Here is a 20,303-nt window from a genome sequence, read left to right as displayed (position 1 = left end):
CAGGCTTTCTCTCCCAGTTGGACTATGCTGTTATCTTCTATCTTCAATTTCCTGAAAATGAAGCTTTCTCATGTCTCTCTCTCTCTCTCTTTCTCTCTCTCTCTCTCTCTCTCTCTCTCTCTCCTATTTTGAGAGTTTCCCACATCTTACAAGCACAGATGATTCCAATATACAAGTGCAGTCGCTTTACAATTTCTGGTTAAATCCATGAACACTTGGTATTTTATATTTACTAAGTGAACAAATAAGCAAAACTCCCAGTGAGCAGAAAAAAGATAGGTAACTAATGTGAACAATGACAGGCATGGCATTGCCACAGATCCCATGGGTATTAAAAGCCTAGTGAGTAAATTTGTGTCCAATAATTTGAAAGCCATGATGAGATTTTTAAATAATTTATTTAATTTTATTTTACGCACATTGGCATGAGGGTGTCAGATCCCCTGAAACTGGAGTTACAGACAGTTGTGAGCTCTCATGTGGATGCTGGGAATCGAACCCAGGTCCTCTGGAAGAGCAACCAGTGCTCTTGACTTCTGAGCCAAGAGACATTTTTTTTTAAAAGCCATAGCCAAGACCAAACCAAACAACAAAAGGCATTTCCTTTTTTGTAATACGAGTGATAAGCAAGACGAAGTTGAAAGTGAAAACTAAATTTTATCTCCTGAGAAGTGGTGTGCCTAGGGATAAATCTAACTAAATATGTTCAATATCATACATATAAAGAAAACTACAAAATGGAGAAAATAGGTCGAAGTACGAAGTGGAGACATATCTCATATTCATGGAGAGGAAGATTTAGTATTATTCATAAGTTACTCCCCAACTTGATTTATAAATTAGATGCAATAAAAATTCCAATGAGTGACTTCAGGGATACTCAAAAATTGATTTTAAATTTATTTGGAAAAGTTAAAAACCTAAAAAAGTTCATGGAGTCGCGAAGGATAAACCGCTTGGAAGACAGATGCTGCCTAGCATCTGACTGACAGCTGGGCTTCGGAATCCAAGACCGTGTGGGAGTCCTGGAGAGAGCTAAGCATCTCACTGCTCTCACGGAGTCCCAGGTCAGGTTCCCAGCACCACACAGGACAGCTCATATCCACTTCTAACTCCAGTTCCAGGATATCATATTCCCTCTTCTAGACTCCACAGTTTCCTGCACACATGAGGTACACATAAACACATACAGTCCCCCACATATATTGATTATATATATAAATACATACATAAATGTATAAAAATACATATATATATAAAGTCAATAGGTCAGAGTACAAAGTCTAAAAGTAGACCCAAATAAACATGGTTAACTGAATGATCTTTAACAAAGAAGAAAAAGTAAAACAATGATTGATTAAAAGGTGCTCCTTTCTCCCCCTTTTAGTAAAAATAGATTTTTTTCTCACTTAATATATCTTGACTACCATTTCCCCTCCTTCTATTCCTTCCAGTTTCTTCCCATCTCCTCTCCCATATACATATACTCCCTTTATGTTGTTCATTAGAAAACAAAAAGGCTTCTAAGGGTTAATAATATAATATAGTATAATATAATATAATATAATATAATATAATATAATATAATATACAAAAGCCAGATCACCAGATTCGGACAAACAAACAGAAGGACACAGAAGGAAAATGGACAATGTTTCAGATGATGGTTGGTGCTACCTGTGGGTTAAAGTGATGTAGGGAAGGGCACAGAATTGCTGTACAGTGATAGCTTGTTGATAAGATCCTGTTTGAGGGTACAACTGTGGCTGTGTGGGGTGATTCTTGGAGGGACAGATTAAAGGGGTCCTACATTGCCTGGCTGATTATGTAATCGCAGGGCATGGGTAGGTGTTCTTCTGCTCCCATGGCCTCTGGAGCATGTTTCTGTTAGAACTGTCCTCATAATTTGTTACTGTATATGTTAAATTGTATCTCCACTTCCATGACTTCTAGTAGCTACTCAATACCTAGAACTTTCCGATTTACTTCTATACTCTCACATCTGATCCATCACTGTGAGCATTAACATCATCATTGTTGATTCACTGAATTAGAAATGAGGTACATCACCAGCTTCAAACTTGGGGCAGGAGTCTGAGTAATGATGGGGGATTTTATATGCATTTTTGCTTGCCTCTGAGATCAGCAATTTTTTTTTAATTTTGATTTTTGGTTTCGTTTTAGTTGGGTTTTGATTTTGGGCTATGTGTTCTCATATAGCATAGATGTTGGTGTCAAACTTTTTGTGTACACCAGAGTGACTTGGTGTTTTCATCCTTGCCTTTACCCTCTGTGCACTGTGAGAAAGTCTATTTCTGATCAGACATCAAGTGGTACCTTAAGTTTGTTTGCTGCACAAGATCAGCTAGTCCTCTGCTATCATTTTTTTAAACCTCTTGGTCATTTCTGTCTTTGAGGCACTGTAACTTTAGGGTGAAACAATAGGAAGTGTCTACAAGAATTATTTTATGGGCTATGACAGGAAGATTATCTCCGCTGATTTAGCTGGATCCGATCAGCCATGGACCTGGGATCGGGAAAGTCTTTGTGGTGCCTTGGGCAAAGAGTGGTGCTTACCAGAATATTGAAATGTTGCTTCATGTGCCAGATGGAAGCCAGCGCATGCTTGTTGGGCACTCAGAGACCAGAAGTGAAGCAGAGTGTTGGATCAGGGTGATTTTCTGGTTTATCCACAAGAAAGGAAGACTGAGAGGACCAGCCATGCTGCTCTTCCTCTGAGGATTTGAACCTGAGCAGATGACATCAGCTTCAAAAGCAGACATTTCCTTTACTGTGACTTCAGCTCCATCCCCTGGAGTCTTTTGGTTGGACTCATTTCTCTTGAGCGCCAATCTGTCTTAAAGATTTCCTGCCAGCCTTTTTAGGAGACTGACGTTTTCTGCAGTTTCTCTCCCAGGATCCCCGAGGTAGCTTCGGGGGCAGTTGCCCAGTAGCTTAGTGACTTTAACCCTCACAGGGCACTGGGAGTCTTTAAGTAATAAATGCCTTTCTTCCCATGGTACAAGCCTTGCCACGCCTGCCCGAGCCCTCTGAGTTAGCCCAGACAATCAGCCAGTGATGTCATTCCAGCTGGCAAGCTCTCAAACTTTCTTCCTCCTCTGTCTTTTCAAAGGACGGTTTTAGAAAAACACCCGTCCATCTTCTTCCAGTTTCTAACACAAGCCGTTGCCTCTCATCCCAGGTTAAAGTGCTATTCCTTACATCACCCCTCTGAATCTTCTCTTTCACTTTTTATATTCATAGCTGGCTTTGAGCAATTACTGATCTGTGGTAACTGTTACAAGTTCTTGATTCAGCTGCATGACATTGTAACAGCAGTCATGTAAAAGTTCTGATCGCCTTTCCCTATTTTACACTGGAGGATGTAGACACGTTAGTAGGCTGTAATTTACCAGATGTCACACAGCTAGTAAAATGGCAGAGCCAGGATTTGAGTCTGTATCTGTCTAGCTATATGGCTGTCAGCTGTAGGCGGCAAATGAACACAGTTGGAAATCCCTGAACAGTTTCGAACTCTTGGCACGAGAAAGGTGGGCGTCTGTTCTGCACAGCTGATGTCAGGCTCAAGAAACGGAGAGTGGGCTTCCTTTGTTTCAGAAGGTGTGCTGCACCTTAGGAATCATCCTAAGGCTCACTCACATGAGCAGTTTCCCCTTTGTTCTTCTAATACCACTGTTCGCCAGCCCCTTCTAGATCCTTCTCATCAGCATGAAACCAGCCTAATTTCTCCCATAGCAGAAAAGCAAGCGAACAAATAAGCTTGAGAAAATTACTTTCTCCATTTCCAGCCCTGCCCTAGTCTTCAATCACATTTCCTTGGCTCTTTTACAGCAAGAGTTGGGCTTGCCTTCCATCCTCCCGTCCCTGCCCTTCTACATGCCACCACTAACCTCACGTGACTAATTCCACAGCAGATCTGCAGTCCTCACCTTGCCTAGCATTACACAAAACGAGCAATCAGAAGAGGCACAGTTGGTCCCATGTTTCCTTTAAGAAGGATCTTTTCTTAGCTTCCGGAACACAAGTGTGTTATCGTTTCCTGCCTCCCTCAAAAGCTACTTCCTGAGAGGGCCGCTAAAGCTGTGACTGGCAGTGACCAAAGAGTTAGCTTTGACTTGTTTCTCTCTCTCTGCCCCTTTTCCTAGTGGATTCCCCCATTCTGAGTGCACTCAGGTCTATGCAGATCAGTAGAACCACAGGCCAAAATAGGACTCCATCCCAGTGGGACTTAAGTCTCTGCTTGGTGATAGCCACGTCTTGATGATCTGTCTGCTAAGACTGACTTGAAGATAGCTGAAGCCCAAGCCTAGGGTCCACCTGGGGTGCCTCTAAACTGGGTCACACGTGAGTCTCACAGTCAGAGAAAACTCTGTAGTCTGAGTAGGATTGTGTCCTTTACCCGCTTCAAGGCTGGCAACAATCTAGTCGAACTTGAGTCTGCCCCACTGGCATGCTGTTTAATGCCAGTACCAGTTTGGAGGCTTCATCTGTGAGCTGTGGCTTGCTTCTAAAGGCCTTTACTTTCTGGTTGCCACTAGTTCCCATTACAGGAAGCAGAATTTGGGGCTAGCTTTTGTGCTCTGTTGTCTTTGGGTAGAGTCCTCTCCACTCATCCTCTGCCCTACCCAGATCCAAGGAGGAGTGGCAAAGGAAATCAACAATCTGGCTAACACAGTTCTGGTGGCTCAGTCTATCCTGGGCAGAGGTTAAAGAATTCTTGCAGGCATTGTGCTTTTTGGTGATGGCCTGGAACTAAGTTTAAAGTCTAAGGCCTGAACTTAATTCCTTGTCCTTCTGGGCTCCACACTTCATGGACTTGAATGAGTCTCAGCATGGACAAATATTTCCTTTCTGTCTTTTCAATGTGTCTTTTCTTATTATCAGATGGAATCCAGACACATTGGTCTCTCGGTTGGCGTCTTTAGGTATTAGGATGGTGGTTTGGACTGTGACCAGCTGATCGAAGCTTGTGTGCCTGTGGAAGATGGTTGCTAGGGGTCCTTATTTAGCTGCCACCTTGTATTACTATCTTTTAATTTGCTTCTTAGTCAAACCCAGTGAACGCCGAGTACAGCCCAGAGCATGGAGATGTCTAGAGCTGTGGTTTTAGTTGGAGAAACCTAGTCTGCTTACTCAACACATGTTTAGTGAAAACGCGCCGGATCCCCGATGTTGTTTTAGGGGCGAAGGCTGCAGAGATGAGCAACAGAGTCCTTGCCCACTGGCCACTTTCTTTCCAGCGCAGAATATAAACTAGAACACAAAGAAAAAAAAGTACCACATTGCTAAGTCGACAAATAGAGAGAAGAAGGAAAGAGTGTGCAGCAGCAGAGAGGAACAGGGTCATAAAGTGCACCCAGGGATGGTTGAACAGACATCTATAGAGGATGGAATTCAGCTTTGCAGACACACTATGAAGAGAGATGAATAAGCAAGGGAAAAGCATGGCAATTATTATATTATTATTAAAATTGACAGAGAGTTAGATACAGGTATTTAAAGAATAGGTGTCTTCAAATCATACCCCAAAACATCCATATATATGTGTGTGTGTGTGTGTGTGTGTATTATATAATTTCTTTAATTAAAGGTGTTATTGCACATTGTCCAAATAATATGAAGGCGGTTAGCAAAAGAAAGGGCAGAGGGCTTGGGTTTAGAAGATTGGAGGCCAGCCCATCTACGCATCCTTGTGTGTCCTCAGGCAAGTCATCCCACCTTGAGTACCAAACTTAACCTACAGCTGATGAGCAGCTGATAGTTTCCAGGTAGGCCATACCAGCCACTTCTGTGAGGTGGCAAGAATCCCCCCAATTTAGAGATAAGTCAATCCTACCTATATGTTTGCTTTTCTTCCCGTCTTCTAGGCTCCTTGTGCAAGCACTTTGAGTATGCATTGTGCATAGCACAGCACTGTCAGATTGCAGCTGGGACTGCTGATGGCCACAAGGCTGCTAGCCAGAGTTGAACACATTTCCTTTGTATATCATCTGCCTTCTAATACCACCCACTGGTTGTTTGCTTGTGGTGCTTGCGGCTGAACCCAGAGCCTCTGCTTCGTAGTCACGGGCTCTGCTACTGAGTTTCATCTTGGTCCCAAACAAATACTTTAAAACCTTTTGAGTGGACGTCTTATGCAATAAAATGCAAATTGTATGCAAATAAGAGAACTAACCTTGAGAGAAATTGGTGTCTTAATTTTTCATATAAAATGTGATTATGTTTTTATGGAAGAGGGGTCTAGGAAGATGAAGGTTTCATGCAGGAAGCACGCTGACGTGATTAGCATGCTCCCTATACTAGGCAGTGGAGATGTCCTTCCTGGATATTATCAGAAGAACTGGGCACACTGGTGCAGAGTTACCACTGTGGCTATGTCAGGTGTATCTCTTGTGTTGCAAAGGAGACTGATGGTAGTTTCGGGCATTGTGTATGAACACAACCCATGTAAGCAGAGCTATTCCATCCCTTGTGTGCCTGCCCAGTCTTTACCAGGAACAATGATAGGAAGGCCACATTGGTGAGCTCTTTAGAGCTCAGGGACATTGCTGCACTGGTGGGGACCCTCCAGGTCTTTGGCCAGTTGTTTTCCTCTCATGACACCCTCTCTTGGTCATATTTCTTCTACCTGGTTTTCTCCCAAGTAACTAATTAGTATTGTCAAGCACATTCCTATACGTCTTCACCAGCTATTAGAGTACATTGTTTATTTATATGTTTTGACTGCTTTTCACCAAGGCTGTAGATAATTTTCTTGCAGATATATGTTTTTTCACATTTTCTGACAACGAAGTGTTTATTAATTATGGACACTCAAGGCAGTATGGGGCTTTTTAAAAAATGCTTTCTTTGTATTTCTTATGAGGAAATTTAGCTGGGAGAGACTTGGGGGAGAGGAGGGAGGGGAGACTGCAGTCAGGATATAATATATGAGAGAAAAATTTAAAAAAACAATTTAGAATATGAATTCAATGAAATTTAATACAGCCTTGTCTCTCTTATTTGTCCTTTGTGTATATTGTTTAGTAAACTTTCTTTTTCCTCGATGTAAAGTCAAAAAAAAAAAACCAGTTTTACTCAACTGTATTACTATTCCTACTTAGGTATTTAATCCAAGTGAGTTTGTCCTTTGTCTGTGATATGAGATGAAGGGTAAATGGTATCACTCCCCACATATTTTTTCTGAAACCTTCTCATTGCTGGTCATTTTTTTAAAAAAAGATTTATATACATTGGTTCCATGCCATGTCTCTTTGTAACTATACACTGTATTGAGTTTTCTTGTTAGACTATCTTTGGATCTCCAGCCCCGAACTAACAACACAGAGACTATTATTAATTATGAAAGCTTGGCCCTTAGCTTAGGTTTGTCCCCAATTAGCTCTGATAACTTAAATTAACCTGCATTTATTAATCTAATTCTGCCATGTAGCTTTTACCTTTTCTCAGGACAGCATGTCCGACTTGCTCCAAGTCTGTTGATGGATTCCACACGCCTAGATTCCTGCTCCTCTTCCTAGCTCTTCCTGAAACCCTGACTAGCCTCTACTGCCTAGATATTGACCATTCAGATTTTAGTTCACCAATCAGAGCAACACATCTTCACGCAGTGTGCAAGCAACGCACAAGAGCCCACGTTATTTCCACACCATGTCTCTTTGTGTAAGAAGTGATTCGGATTTTATGATGACTTATCTCTACTTATGATCTGATTTTCTTAATTATTACTTCTTTATGGAAGAATTTATAAGTAGTAAGCATAGTGTTTCTTGGTGACTATTTTAATTATTTTGAATGTTATTGTCCTTACCTTTTCAAGCAGATCTTAGATTCTTCCTTAGAAGTTCTCTTTGAGGTTTTACATGTAGTTTGAATATGAATTGACAAGGTTGACACCTTCATTTTATTGACTGTTCCCATTCAAAGTATCACATGCATCCTAAATTAACAGAGAGACAAACTATTGTACAGGGGAAAGAGTCCTTAACTAGACCAACTCATATTTGAGAAGGTGATTCTTGATAACAGTAAATGGAGAAGACATGGTCTTTCTAATGCGATCATGGGAAAATTCGTGCCATGGGAACAATAGGGTCCTCGCATCATTTCATACCACATACAAAAAAATCCAAAGTAGGTCATAGCTACAGACGTTAATAGGTGACATTTAAAATCTCTAGAGAAGAACACAGGAGAAAAAACTTTGATCTTGAAATATGAAAAGACAGAACATCAAAATGTGGTCTACTAGTGAACTAACTGGTAGATTGTATTTCATGTATATGTATGTCAAAGTTTCAAATTGTATGCCCGAAGTATGTACACTGTGTCACATGTCACACGCCTCAACAAATGTGCCTGAGAGGGGACAGGAACACAGAACAGGACTTTAAGAATACCTGCCGCAGCACGTGCCCTGTGAAGGTGTCCTGTCCTTTCCCGACATAAGTGACCTTGCATTGGGATTTGCTTTTCATATTTCACCCAGTTCTCTCTTGCGGCACAGGGACCATCTTGGATATTTTCTCTTGACCACTCACTCACCTCGTTTATCTTGAATGTAGATTTGCTTGGCGAGCGGCGATCCTGTGGCTGAGGTTTTGTTTCAGGCTGATCTTGCGCCTGTGAGATGGAGCATGAATACAGGGAGATACTCTTGTTGACCGGCCTGGAGGAAATCACCGAAAAGGAACTGCAACGGTTCAAGTACTTTGTCATGGATGAGTTTAAGATCTCTAGGAGTCAACTGGGTGAGACTACAAACAGGACCGAGTTAGCGGACCTGCTGATTCAGAGCTCAGGCCCAGAGTTGGCAGTGACAAAGACCATTTACCTTTTCCGGAAGTTGAATTACATGCACGCCGCAAAATGTCTTCAGGAGCAAAAGAAAAAAGGTATGTGGAAATGCCCCTCCTTTCATTATACAAGAGCGATAAAGCACCCAGAGTTGCATTAATTTGCTCAATCACCAACCATCGGTCCCTTCACCTCCTTGCCTGAAAGGCACTAAAAATTATGTTGCAACTTCCTCAGGCATTTTTGTTGCCAGCACTTAGAGCTGCCATCCATTGTCTCCAATCTACTTGCAGAAACTGTGCACATGAGATGGCAGTGTTAGTGTTCAAGGTCCCTTTCCATGGTACTTAAGGCTTTCATACTTCACTGAGGGCCTGACAATAATATCAGCATAGTGCCGCCTAGAGCAGACAAGCCAGAAAATCGCCTCCCTTGGCCGTAGACTATTCACTTCTGTACTGAGCCAGCCTGCAAAGTCGCAGTCAGTCTTCCTTTAGGAAGCCCATGTGCTTCGAGTCCGTGGAGTTTCTACCTTTACACATCCCCAGAATAGATGCCACTATGAATTTCCAGGATACAAAGGACGTGTTTGTATTCGATAAACCGCCACCAAGTCTCCTTCAATTATATGCATTTTGTCCCAATTGCTTCCTAAGAATAACTGGTGAATCCTTTGTATTTAAATAGCTAATAGAGCTGACAAAGGAGTGCCTCATCAAGAGACTCCCTAAAGTGAGAGATTCCAGAAGCAGTCCTTTGGGGACACTAAGTAATACAGAAGTTGCAAATTTTTAACAGCTTGCAGAGAAGAAGGGTGTCTTGTCACGTGGGTGACCTGACTTCTCAATAGATATTTATATCCAGTTTAACTTACGAAGGAAGGTTAAAGTTCCATACAGATATAAGTTGTTAAGTAATTTTGAGGAACTTAGAGCAAGGTTTGATGATGCTAAACACTATTTTCAAAGGGTGCCTGAAATTAGAAGAAATATGTAGTTCTTCCATTTGACCACAGGGTGGCAGTAAGAACACATACTTACTCCAAGTAGATACTTCCTTATCTATTTCTTTTACCACCTTCTCCATCAATTCATGTTCCTGATTTTTGTTTTCTAGCTAGGATGACATAAAACCCCCTTCATTCCCCCCCCCCTCCATTTTACTGTGTCTAGTGTTGGTGGGATTCTATCAGTTTGATTAGCTCTAAATGACCTGCTGGGAGAACTAGTTGAAAGCCAGGAGTGACTGACCGCTCCACTTGATGACCTAGAAGTCATTTTAGTTCCTATACTCCTTCAGAGCTCTGTGTGAAGCCATCTGCAAGCCCACTTGAATTACAGCACAGGTTTGTCAGTGATGCCTCTGGCCGTTAGGGCAATGTCGATTTCTGGGTTCTTTCCTAGAAGTTCCCACCTAGTGTTTACTCTGGTAAGTGTCCATCACGAAAAATGGAGATATTTGAATACGTTAAAGAATATCATTAGAGAATGACAGGGTTCTGACTATGAGAAAAGGCTTGAACAGGAAAGCTGATGAAAAAAATTATGAGGGCACATAAGTATGATAAAGCCAAGCAAATCGAGCCAAATTCTTTAAATATAACCATGAGTTAGACAGATGAAAAGTGTGCATCAAATTATGAGTATATAGTGGGAAGGTGACGCTCTGCCAAATGTCTCTGCAGTAACACTATGAATGACATTTAAAAGAGATCAGTGTGGTTGGTGCGGTGGGATAGAGTGATGGGTTTATTCCCTTGAGATCCTATGACTCTCCTTTCTCCTCTTCTATACTGTCAGTATAGAATGAATGTTTTCATGTGCTTGTTTCTCAGAAAAAGAAAAAATATGATTTCATAGAGCTAGTCACTGGAAGATCAGCCTAAGTTCTTGTAAGCATTTCCAGCCATTTTGACATCACTCACCTGCCAACATTATTTACAGCGTTCATACTCCCTAGTAGAAAAATGGAGTTAAAGTATTTTAAGAAAATCTAGTAATGTTTTAAGTTAAGTTTTTGGTTTTGTTTTGGGCTGCATTCAGAGTTGTCCTGGGCTCATGTGACCCACAGATCATAGGTTAGACATGCCCTGGGCTCGTGTAATCCATGGACCATGGGGTAGAAAAGTTCTGGGCTCTTGTGACCCAAAGAACGTGGGTTAGACATACCCTGAATTCTTGTGATCCACAGACCCTGGGTTAGACATGCCTGAAAGAGTCTCTGTAACATCCCTGACCAAGACTCAACACCTTCTTTTGTCTGAGATATACTGACAGAGTACCTTGTTATGTGACTAGAGAGCTCATTCTACTGCTAGCTATATTCATTAAATCATTTGATTTCTAGCAAAAGCAAATCCATCAACATTCCGAATGGTTCAGATTCTGTGAGAAACCACATCGCAAAATTTCTTAAGACATGCTTTTCTCGTGAGTCCCTTAAGCAATTGAACACTGGCCACCTTGATAGATGGTCACATCAAAATCAGGACAAGAAGTTGCTGTCTCAGAATAAAATAAAACCTAATCCTTGACCTGGGTACCCAGGATCTATCACACAGCTGCCTTATGGGGGCATTGCTGAAAAGTGAATACGTCATTCACTTAACAACCTGCTTTTCCTTTTACTAATATTCCCTTAATTCTTAATGGTTATCAGCAGCTCCTTTAGGCTCTGGAAATTGGCATGCAGGACTCAGGTCTCTCCTTCCAGCAAGGGAGACATGGGGCTGACCTCAGGTCATTGGGTTTGGTGGCAAATGCCCTTACCCCCGAGGCATCTTGTTCGCCCACTTCTCCCTCTGTTGAGGGAGAGTTTTCTAGGTAAAATATTCTTCCTTAGCAAATATGTAGTTTCTTCTCCATTGCTTTAAATACAACACCACACTGTTGCCTGGCTTACATGGTTTTTGCGCTGGTTCAGATGAACCAGGGTGATGGAGGAAGGTCATTGGTTAAATAAAAAGAAACTGCTTGGCCCTCATTGGTTAGAAGATAGGTGGGAGGAGTAAACAGAACAGAACGCTGGGAGGAAGAGGAAGTGAGCTCAGACTCCACAGCTCTCCGCTCGGGAGCAGATGCCTCAGAGAGACGCCATGCTCCAAGCTCCCGGGCAGACGCACGCGATGAAGCTCCGACCCAGGATGGACATAGGCTAGAATCTTCCCGGTAAGCGCACCTAGGGGCGCTACACAGATGATTAGAAATGGGCTAAATTAATATGTGAGAATTAACCTAGAAGAGGCTAGATAGAAATGGGCCAAGTAGTGATTAAATGAATACAGTTTGTGTGTTGTTATTTCGGGCATAAGCTAAGCAGGTGGCTGGGGTGTTGGGGACGCAGCCCCGCCGCCCTTATTACTACACCAGGGCTCTGAATGGTCCAGACTTTGGGTCTCTTCATTTCGTGGTTGGTGTCTGCACATTTGAGGAAGAGAAAGCGGTAACAATTTTTTTGTCTTTACTCTTCTACTTCTTCGTTTCCTCCTCCTCCTCTTCATCCTCCCTTTTTCTTTCACCCAGCTGTGCTTTTGCATATGTCAGCTGGTATCGGCTGTGGGGAGCACCTTCTTCTCAGGTTCTCCGATTGGACCAGGCTACTGCTTGTGTCCTGTGCTCAAATAAGGATACATTGCATGGTCCAGTGAGGTCACTAACTGGATGTCGTTGCAGTCAGGTAGAGCTGCTGGCTAGCATCTGTAATCATCTTTAATTAAGTTTATGTGATGTAGGCCCTAATCGGCTTCTAGTTGTGCATGGCCATGAGTTGGGTTCCGAGACTGGGAAAGGCTGTGGGTGCTGCTCTTGGGCCACTTGGAATGGCAGGGCCAGAGACAATGCTACACAGCTATGTATAATCTCAGGCTTTCCTTCCAGTTTGGGCTCACACTGAACCTCAGGCTGCACTCAAAAATCTTCCCAGTCCCATCTCTCCGTGGTCACTAGGGTTGGAGAAACCAGATGCTGAAGAAATATTGGGGTACAAACTTGCCTTTAACAAAAGGCCTTTTTTTGTAAAACCCCAGGCTGAGTGGGCGAGTTTCATAATAGGCTGTGGCCAACAGGATTAAATGTTTCCTCTTAAGGTTATTTGTGTGTATGAGATTGCCTATAACCTTCCGGAAGCCTGGTGCCTTGCTCTGAGGCTGGGCAGGGTTATCACACTCCACGTGTGCAAATGTATACACCCTCACCCAGCAAGTCTGGAGAAACCTTACACAAAGTGCTAAGGCTACGTGAACAGTTGGCAGTAGCTGTGATTCAAAGCCAACAAATCTGTGTGCATGCATTTTTGTTTTGTCTTGTTTTTGTTTGTTTTTCAAGGCAGGCCTTCTCTGTGTAGCTTTGAAGCCTGCTGTCCTGCAACTAGCTCTTGTAGATCAGACTGGCCTTGAACTCACAGAGATCTGTCTGCCTCTGCCTCCTGAGTGTGGGATTAAAGGCTTGCACCACCACCACTTGGCATGTACATGCCTCGTAAAGTACTATACCATCTTCTCTTTAATTGCACAACTCCATAAGGCAGTGCATGTACTGGTCACAGTGAGACCCACTTCATTTTGTTTGTTTCTTTTTTTTTAATTTTTTATTTATATATACAGTATATGCCCGTGTGCCAGAAGACGGCACCAGATCTCAGAGATGGTTGTGAGTCATGATGTGGTTGCTGGAAATTGAACTCAGGATCTCTGGAAGAGAGCAGCCAGCACTCTTTACCTCTGAGCCTTCACTACAGCCTTGTTTTGTTTATTTCTAATTGGCCCCCGTTATTCCAGTCTTGCCAGTGTTCCCAGTGTTCCTCATGAAAATGAGCCTTCTACAAAGAATCCTCTAATGCTGAGAAGGCCACAGGCTCACCCTTTGCCCTCCATCTTCACCATAGTAATTGTGGGGTTGTGCCATCTTGGAAGGGACATAACATGGTGAAAATGAAAACAGTTCTCTTACCCTCAAGACATTATTGGTTCCATGGTTCTAGAAGATACCTTATTTGCATTCTGAGATGCTCCCTAATGTGCCTTGTCTGGGGATAGTCATGAGTTGTATTCTGTGGGGGACTGAAGATGGGAAACGCCTAGTCCATCATCCTGTTCTGTTTCCCTTCTGATTTTGTTCTTGAGAGGTCATGACATTCTAATGTCTCAGCCATGCTTGCTCATGCATTTTAGGTTAACGTACCTCTTTTTGATTCCTCCTCCTTCGCTTTTCCTCCTTTCCTTCTCCCCCTTCTCCTCTTTTTTCTTCTTTTTCAGTTGAGAGTCGATCCATGACAAATAGAAAGAAGAAAGGAATGCAGCAAGTAGAAGAAAGAAGTCAAGCTGAAAACTGTGCTGGTGCCTCTGCCACCAGCAGAGACGAATCCTCCAAGAAAAACTCTTCTCCAGAAGTCCGTCCTCAGGCTAAGGTAGGCCAGGGCAGCTCCTTGGTCCTCGTGAGGACCCCCTCCCGTGACTCTCCCTCTCATCCAGTTCAGGAAGCCTGCATTTTGGCTCAGAGCATACAAAGCAGGAAAGCGAGGCCAGGAGAAGAAAGATCTGTCTGCATTACAAAAAGAAAAGTCAGTCAAATTCATCAATTTATGTAGCCTGGAAGCTTCTAGTTTCTGCCACACTCTGGGCATACTAACACATTGCTATCTTAGCCTCTACTGGAAGAAAACTCTGCCAGGGACCATTTTCAGTGAGTATGTTTTAGGGTGTGGTTGGCATTCATCTTGTGAGGAGGTTTAGGAAGTGAGGGAATGGGGGAGAATTTCAAGTTCAGTGGAATTGCAACCAGGAGTTCAGTCTGTGCAGTGAGAGAATTAGGGACTAAGAATGCCCTTCAGGGTTGTCACAATGTGAATGGAAACGACAATCCCTATACTCACTATGTGCCTGCTCTTTTAGTAAGGAAGTGGTTCTTTGTAGCAGAGGGAATAAAACTGAAGATAGTCTTTGACCCTTAGCCCTGACAGAGAAGCATGCTGGGAACCACCACAAAACCCATCAAGCACATGCAGTTTTATTCCCCATGAAGGCATTATCATCATTTTCCAGAGGGATGAGTTTAGGGTGTGTCCACCATTCTGTCTAGAGCACCCACCCACTTCCTCTGTGCTTGGCTCAGAAATTTCCAGAATTGCCAAGAAAACAATACTAAGGTTTAAATGTTGCATTTTAATCAAAGACATGAAAATACATATTGTATAGTCTGGTAGATACAAAGAGAATTCCTAGGCCTGGAAACAAAAAGTTCTGCAATAGTCCTCAGTGAGCTTGGCATTTTCCTGCTTTGGACCAGATTGAGTGTGGGATGCTGATCATCAGATGTAGTGTTGGGCTCACATTTCAAGGTCTCCCAGAAATCCAGTTCAAAATCTACTCTTCTGGGCCTCTTTTCCTAAGTGTCTCTCTTTGCTTACAGGTAGTTAATTACTTGTAAGACAATAGCATTGTTTCTAAAGCATACACAAGCGTGAGCAGACACATACCTGCACCTGAAGTTGCACACACACACACACACACACTGTCTCCTATCCCTCTTATTTTCTTAATTTGGAAGAACAAAATCCAAGATGAGCATACAATCACCATAGTCTGGTTGCGGAGAGGAAAGCCCATTTATCATTGGGAACATCCCTGTAGTGAGTTTATTGTGGGTCCTCAATAAGGAATGCACTTTTGTCCTTTGTTAAATCAATTAAAATGGTTTGTTATATTATCCCCATGAAGCAGACTTAACATTTTATATGTTGTGTTACAATATTTTATTTGACAAAATCCTTTTTTGGGGGGATTTAAATGATTTCAGTGATTTATAACTACAAACGTTAAGATGTAACTTCTTGGCAAGCCGTAGTATATAATTCATGGCTTCTAAGAGTAAACTCACAAAGGTAGAGCTGATTCTGATTTCCACTCTCCCTTTAATCCATCTGCAGGCGCTCATCCCAGATCTCTTCGTTTACTCGCACTTAATGATCTGTGTTTTATTGTGCACAGGATATTCCTGGGGATGTGGAGTGCTCTGTGCGCATCAGTGAACCTTCCCACCCTTACACGAGAGTCCCATAAATGCTCAGAACACTGTAATAGAATCACAAGAAGACAAGATCAGATTAAGCGTCAGCAATGATTCAGGTTTCTGACACACTCTTTTCCTAAATTACATGACAAGGAAGGAATCTGACTGAGGAATTCTGTCTCCAGGGTCAGCTCCATGGCCCCACCTAAATACAGAACATTTTGTGTTTTTTCAGTCTAGATAATTCTAAGTCTCTAATCTTTTCCTCACTTCTCCATCTTCCCTTCAACTCAGTCTTTTCTGGCTTCCTGGGGTTTATCTGAATGAAGACTGCCTCTGTTACAGTGTTGACCCATAACTAACATCTCTTCTCTGTGGTCACAGCCTCAGAAGCAGCAGATCGTGGCAGAGCAGGAAGCTATCAGAGAAGGTTTACAGAAAGATCCACTGGCGGTCTTAGTGTTGAAAACTACGAATCCTTTCAAGTGTGAGACTGAGGAAGACATATTCCATGCAACCGTGGCCAACTCAACCGCATTTTTCTTCGTAAAAGTTCTATATGCACCATTTAAAGATAAATTTGCCCCAAGGAGAACAATTAAAATATCAAACTATCTTTGGCACAGTAACTTCTTGGAGGTGACCAGCTCCTCAACTGTGGTTGATGCTGACGCTGACCACAAAGTCTGTGTCCCAAATAACATTAGGCTAAAAGCTGGAAGAACTCCCACAATTAAGATGCTGAAGACCCAACCTTGTGGAACAATTGTGAATGGGACGTTTAAAGTCCAGAAGGTAATTCCTGTATGAAATTTTATACTGATTGGTATGAAAAATATAACACCTATCCTAAGCTTTGACAGAACTCTAGAAATTATGTTTTATTTTTTTCTCTCTATATAGAACAGGACAATTGAAATCAATTAAATAATTGATTTTAAACAATTTTAACAATCAAAAAAACAATTTAATAAAGTTAAAGATTTGTAGGATAATAATTTGCCAAAACTTGTGTGCAAAGCTCACAAAAGTTTTATACTGTGTGTACTTTGTTTGCTTCGTCTTTTGAGACAGGGTCTTATACTGTGTAGCTTTAGTTGGTCTGGCATGCTCTATGATTCCCCTGCCTCTGTCTGCTGATTCAGATGCATGCCACTGCCCCCAGCAAAAGTTTTGAAGCCACTTTTATTTACGTTGTTACCCTTGTAACCTGTGAAACATAGACACGGCTATTTCCCCCTGTGTTGATTCTACACACTTATTACCATCCACTTTCAAAGTCACTTTTGCTTTGAGCATCCTTCAGATGTGTGCTCATTGATGAACGAGGGGACTGATGAGCAGGCCCTGGAAGACCTAGTATTGAATGAAGAGAATGGAAGAGTTAGCAGAGAATCCTAGCTAGATGCTGGGTATCTTTGTTGGAGTTTCCGTTGCTGAGAAGAGACTCCATGACCCCAGCAACTTTATAAAGGAAAACATTTAGTTGGAACTGGCTTACAGGTTCAGAGTTTTTGTCCATTATTCTCATGGCAGGAAGCATGGCTGCATGCAGGCAGACATGGTGCAGGAGAAGAAGCTGAGAGTTATACATCTGGACCCACAGACAATAGAAAGAGAGAGTGAGCCACTGGCTTGAGTTCCTGAAACCTCAAAGCCCACCCTTAGGGACACATTTCCTCCTGTAAGATCACACCTACTCCAACAAGGCCTAATTTTTTTCATATAATGCCCTTCCCTATAAACCTGTGGCTGCTTTTTTTATTCAAACTACCACAAGGGAATCAGGGAAACTATCTTTGTATGAACAATTTTCTGGCCTAAGACAGATCCTGAAGGACCATTGGGAATGTTGATGATTTCTTCCCCTAGTAGCCAGATGACCTCTAGCTCGGTCAGAAAAGGTATCAGGAGTAAATTGTCTTCCTTGAATAAGTAAAGCATAAAGATACCCATTTTTAACTTCTCAGTTTTGAACTTTCTATTTGGTCAACTACTCACTAATGTCTATTCACATAGTCAATCAAACTAACTCTCAAATACTGTACATATTTTACGTATCTAATTAGTATCTGGTCCCATTGTAATCCAGATTTGATTGTGAATGATATGTTGTCCTTGATATTCTGACTTTTAGACTTCACTAGATCTTTTATTGTTAGTTTGTGCATCTCTCTGGATTTATGTCACTAAGTGACCTTCCTCCTAACCACAAGGTCTTCTTTTCTCTTCTCTTCTCTTCTCTTCTCTTCTCTTCTCTTCTCTTCTCTTCCCTTCCCTTCCCTTCCCTTCCCTTCCCTTCATTTCCTTCCTGCTTTCTTTTCCTTCTCTTCCTTTCTTATGCCTCCTGTACACTGGCCCTGGAGAAGCCCCATTTTCCCCATCTAGTAGTTGTTTCTTTGAGCCATCCTGGCTTCCCAGAGGAAAAAAGTCTTGGGACTAGAAAGATGGACAGAAGAAAGATGGACAGAAGGGACATGCTTTTAGTAGGATTCTCCCACCTCCTCCATTGGCATTTGCTAATACCGGTTAGGTCGAAGCCTGTTAGTTTGGAAGCTGGAATTCCTCCTTATATTTCTTTTGGAAAGCTGCTCCTGTCTTTTCTGATAATTGATTTACATGCCCCTCTTCCTTAGTCATCTCAGTGGAGCTTGGTTGTTGTTTCCTTTCACAGATAACAGAGCAGCAAAAGGACAGAACACTCTATGGTATACATGACAAAACAGGGGAGATGGACGTGTTGGTGCTTGGAAACCAGGACAAAATAAAATGCGAGAAAGAAGATAAGCTTAGACTCGTATTTTTTGAAGTGTCAGAAGATGGAGAGAAAACACAGTTGAAATCAGGACCCTACAGCTTCTTTAAGGTATGGAAGAATGTCAGTTCTCAAAAGACTACATTATTTTGTGTTTTATGTCAGAAAGCAGAAAAGAGGCTGGTGAACAGGGTACGACAGAGAAGAGCTCATATGTAGTGCATTTTCATCTCACAGAACTGAGGATGCCCAGCTATAAACCCATGGGTGTCACAAAGACACACATACAACCCCCCCCCCCCTGAACCCCACAGTGAGTTTTTGGAAAGAAAGCTGCCTGAAGTTCCACAAATCATTCTGACAAATGCAGTTGTAAGTCAAGACAGACTTGAAAAACCTTGAAAACAAATCTCTGAGCAAGTCCAACCTGCTGCGCACTGTGTGCCCGTCTGCGCTCTGTGTGTTAGAATCCAGTTAGCAAGCTTCTGAAAAGGGGCTGGAGATTGGGGAAACACACACAGAAACAGACACACAGACCTCCAAACACTGGTACAAAGCCCCTCTTTAGTAGCGCCACGGAGGCTTAAATACCCTGCAGTCAATGGCCAACAGGTGAAAATCCCATCCTCTGATCCTCTAGGCAAAGCACAGCTTTTAGTAACTTCAATTAGAAGGCTCTAGCAGGGAAGAACAGCTGAAGGCCAGGACTCAATTAGTACCAACACCAACCCTTCATGTATTTACCGTAGTCCAGGGCAGTTAAGTAAGTCATCACAGCACCCTTCTCCTTATCTGATTGTCATAGCTTTACTCTCTTCCCCACTACTTATCAGTGTTTTTATAAGGACTGTCTCTGTGTAAGTTTGAGATAGAGACCTGAGAAATCTTTGTATATGTCCTTATTATGTAGGCATGTATTTATTTGGAGCAGATAGACTTCAAGAAAGTCATTCAAGAGTGAAAGGATTAAGGGAGGGACATGGGGAGGGGGAGGAGATGTTATATGAAGGGAGGCACATTTCAGGAGAATGCAGTAGCTGGAAGTAGAAGAGAGTTAAGTGATCAATAACATCTCAGTCTTCATCTTTCTTTTCCACCCAGGTTATTAAGACCCCAAAGCCAAAAACTGAGCAAAAAGAAAAATGTACATTGAAGTCAACTCATCTAAACAACACTTCTTTGAAGGATTCTGATACTACTTCTTGAACCAGACTGAGCTGCCTGAGGACAGAAGTTTACAAGCTCTTCATCCTATCCTATTAGTTCAAAAAGGATAAATACTTGACAATTCCTCTGTTAGCTGTAGAGCAGAACAAAACAAAAATCTAGTAAAAAAAATTCAATATCAGGCATGAGAAACCCCCTTTTGAGTAGTTGATTGTCTAGGAGATTCCCAAAACATTATGGGCTATTGCTCTTGCCCTTGGTTGATCCCCAGAGGTAAAGATTTGGTTGATCCCCGGAGGTGAAGATAAGTTCATACTGCTGAAGATACCATGCACTTCAGACACAGGGTTCAGAGGTCCCTGAGCTGTAACTGACCTGAGAGTCTTCTGCCCAAGGATTATCTTCCACAAAACCAGAAGGTGCCATACAGACTTCCCAAAGAGGGAGGCAACTATCAGTAGTACCCAGTTATGATGCCTAAGAATCAAAAAGATGAGCAACATGGCACAATAATCCTAAGGGTGAATTAGTGTCATGAATGCCTTAGTAGTAACCAACAG

The 20,303-nt window shown here is 42.2% G+C and overlaps 1 protein-coding gene across 1 annotated transcript; it reads left to right on the top strand.

Moving 5' to 3' along the window:
- The first annotated feature begins 8,650 nt into the window (after positions 1-8,650).
- Positions 8,651-19,782, top strand: Aim2 (absent in melanoma 2). Its single transcript, XM_041643444.1, has 5 exons — positions 8,651-8,915; positions 14,069-14,220; positions 16,206-16,616; positions 18,496-18,687; positions 19,678-19,782. Exons 1-5 carry the CDS (start codon positions 8,651-8,653, stop codon positions 19,780-19,782), a joined length of 1,125 nt encoding a protein of 374 aa, XP_041499378.1.
- Positions 19,783-20,303: the final 521 nt, after the last annotated feature.

This window comes from Microtus oregoni, unplaced genomic scaffold (genome assembly GCF_018167655.1).
Source record: "Microtus oregoni isolate MIOR12 unplaced genomic scaffold, Mior012 000086F_ref0000336, whole genome shotgun sequence".
In the NCBI taxonomy this organism is placed as follows: Eukaryota; Metazoa; Chordata; class Mammalia; order Rodentia; family Cricetidae; genus Microtus; species Microtus oregoni.
Note: the sequence above shows the minus strand (reverse complement) of the source record. Positions and strands in the feature narration are given on the sequence as shown.

What these genes read in the sequence shown, in the direction of transcription:
- Aim2 (XM_041643444.1), top strand. Translation starts at nt 8,651, where the DNA reads ATGGAGCATGAATACAGGGAGATACTCTTGTTGACCGGCCTGGAGGAA. An exon ending in GGACGTTTAAAGTCCAGAAG is followed by an intron (nt 16,617 to 18,495) that starts GTAATTCCTGTA and finishes TTCCTTTCACAG; the next exon opens with ATAACAGAGCAGCAAAAGGA. An exon ending in GACCCTACAGCTTCTTTAAG is followed by an intron (nt 18,688 to 19,677) that starts GTATGGAAGAAT and finishes TTTTCCACCCAG; the next exon opens with GTTATTAAGACCCCAAAGCC.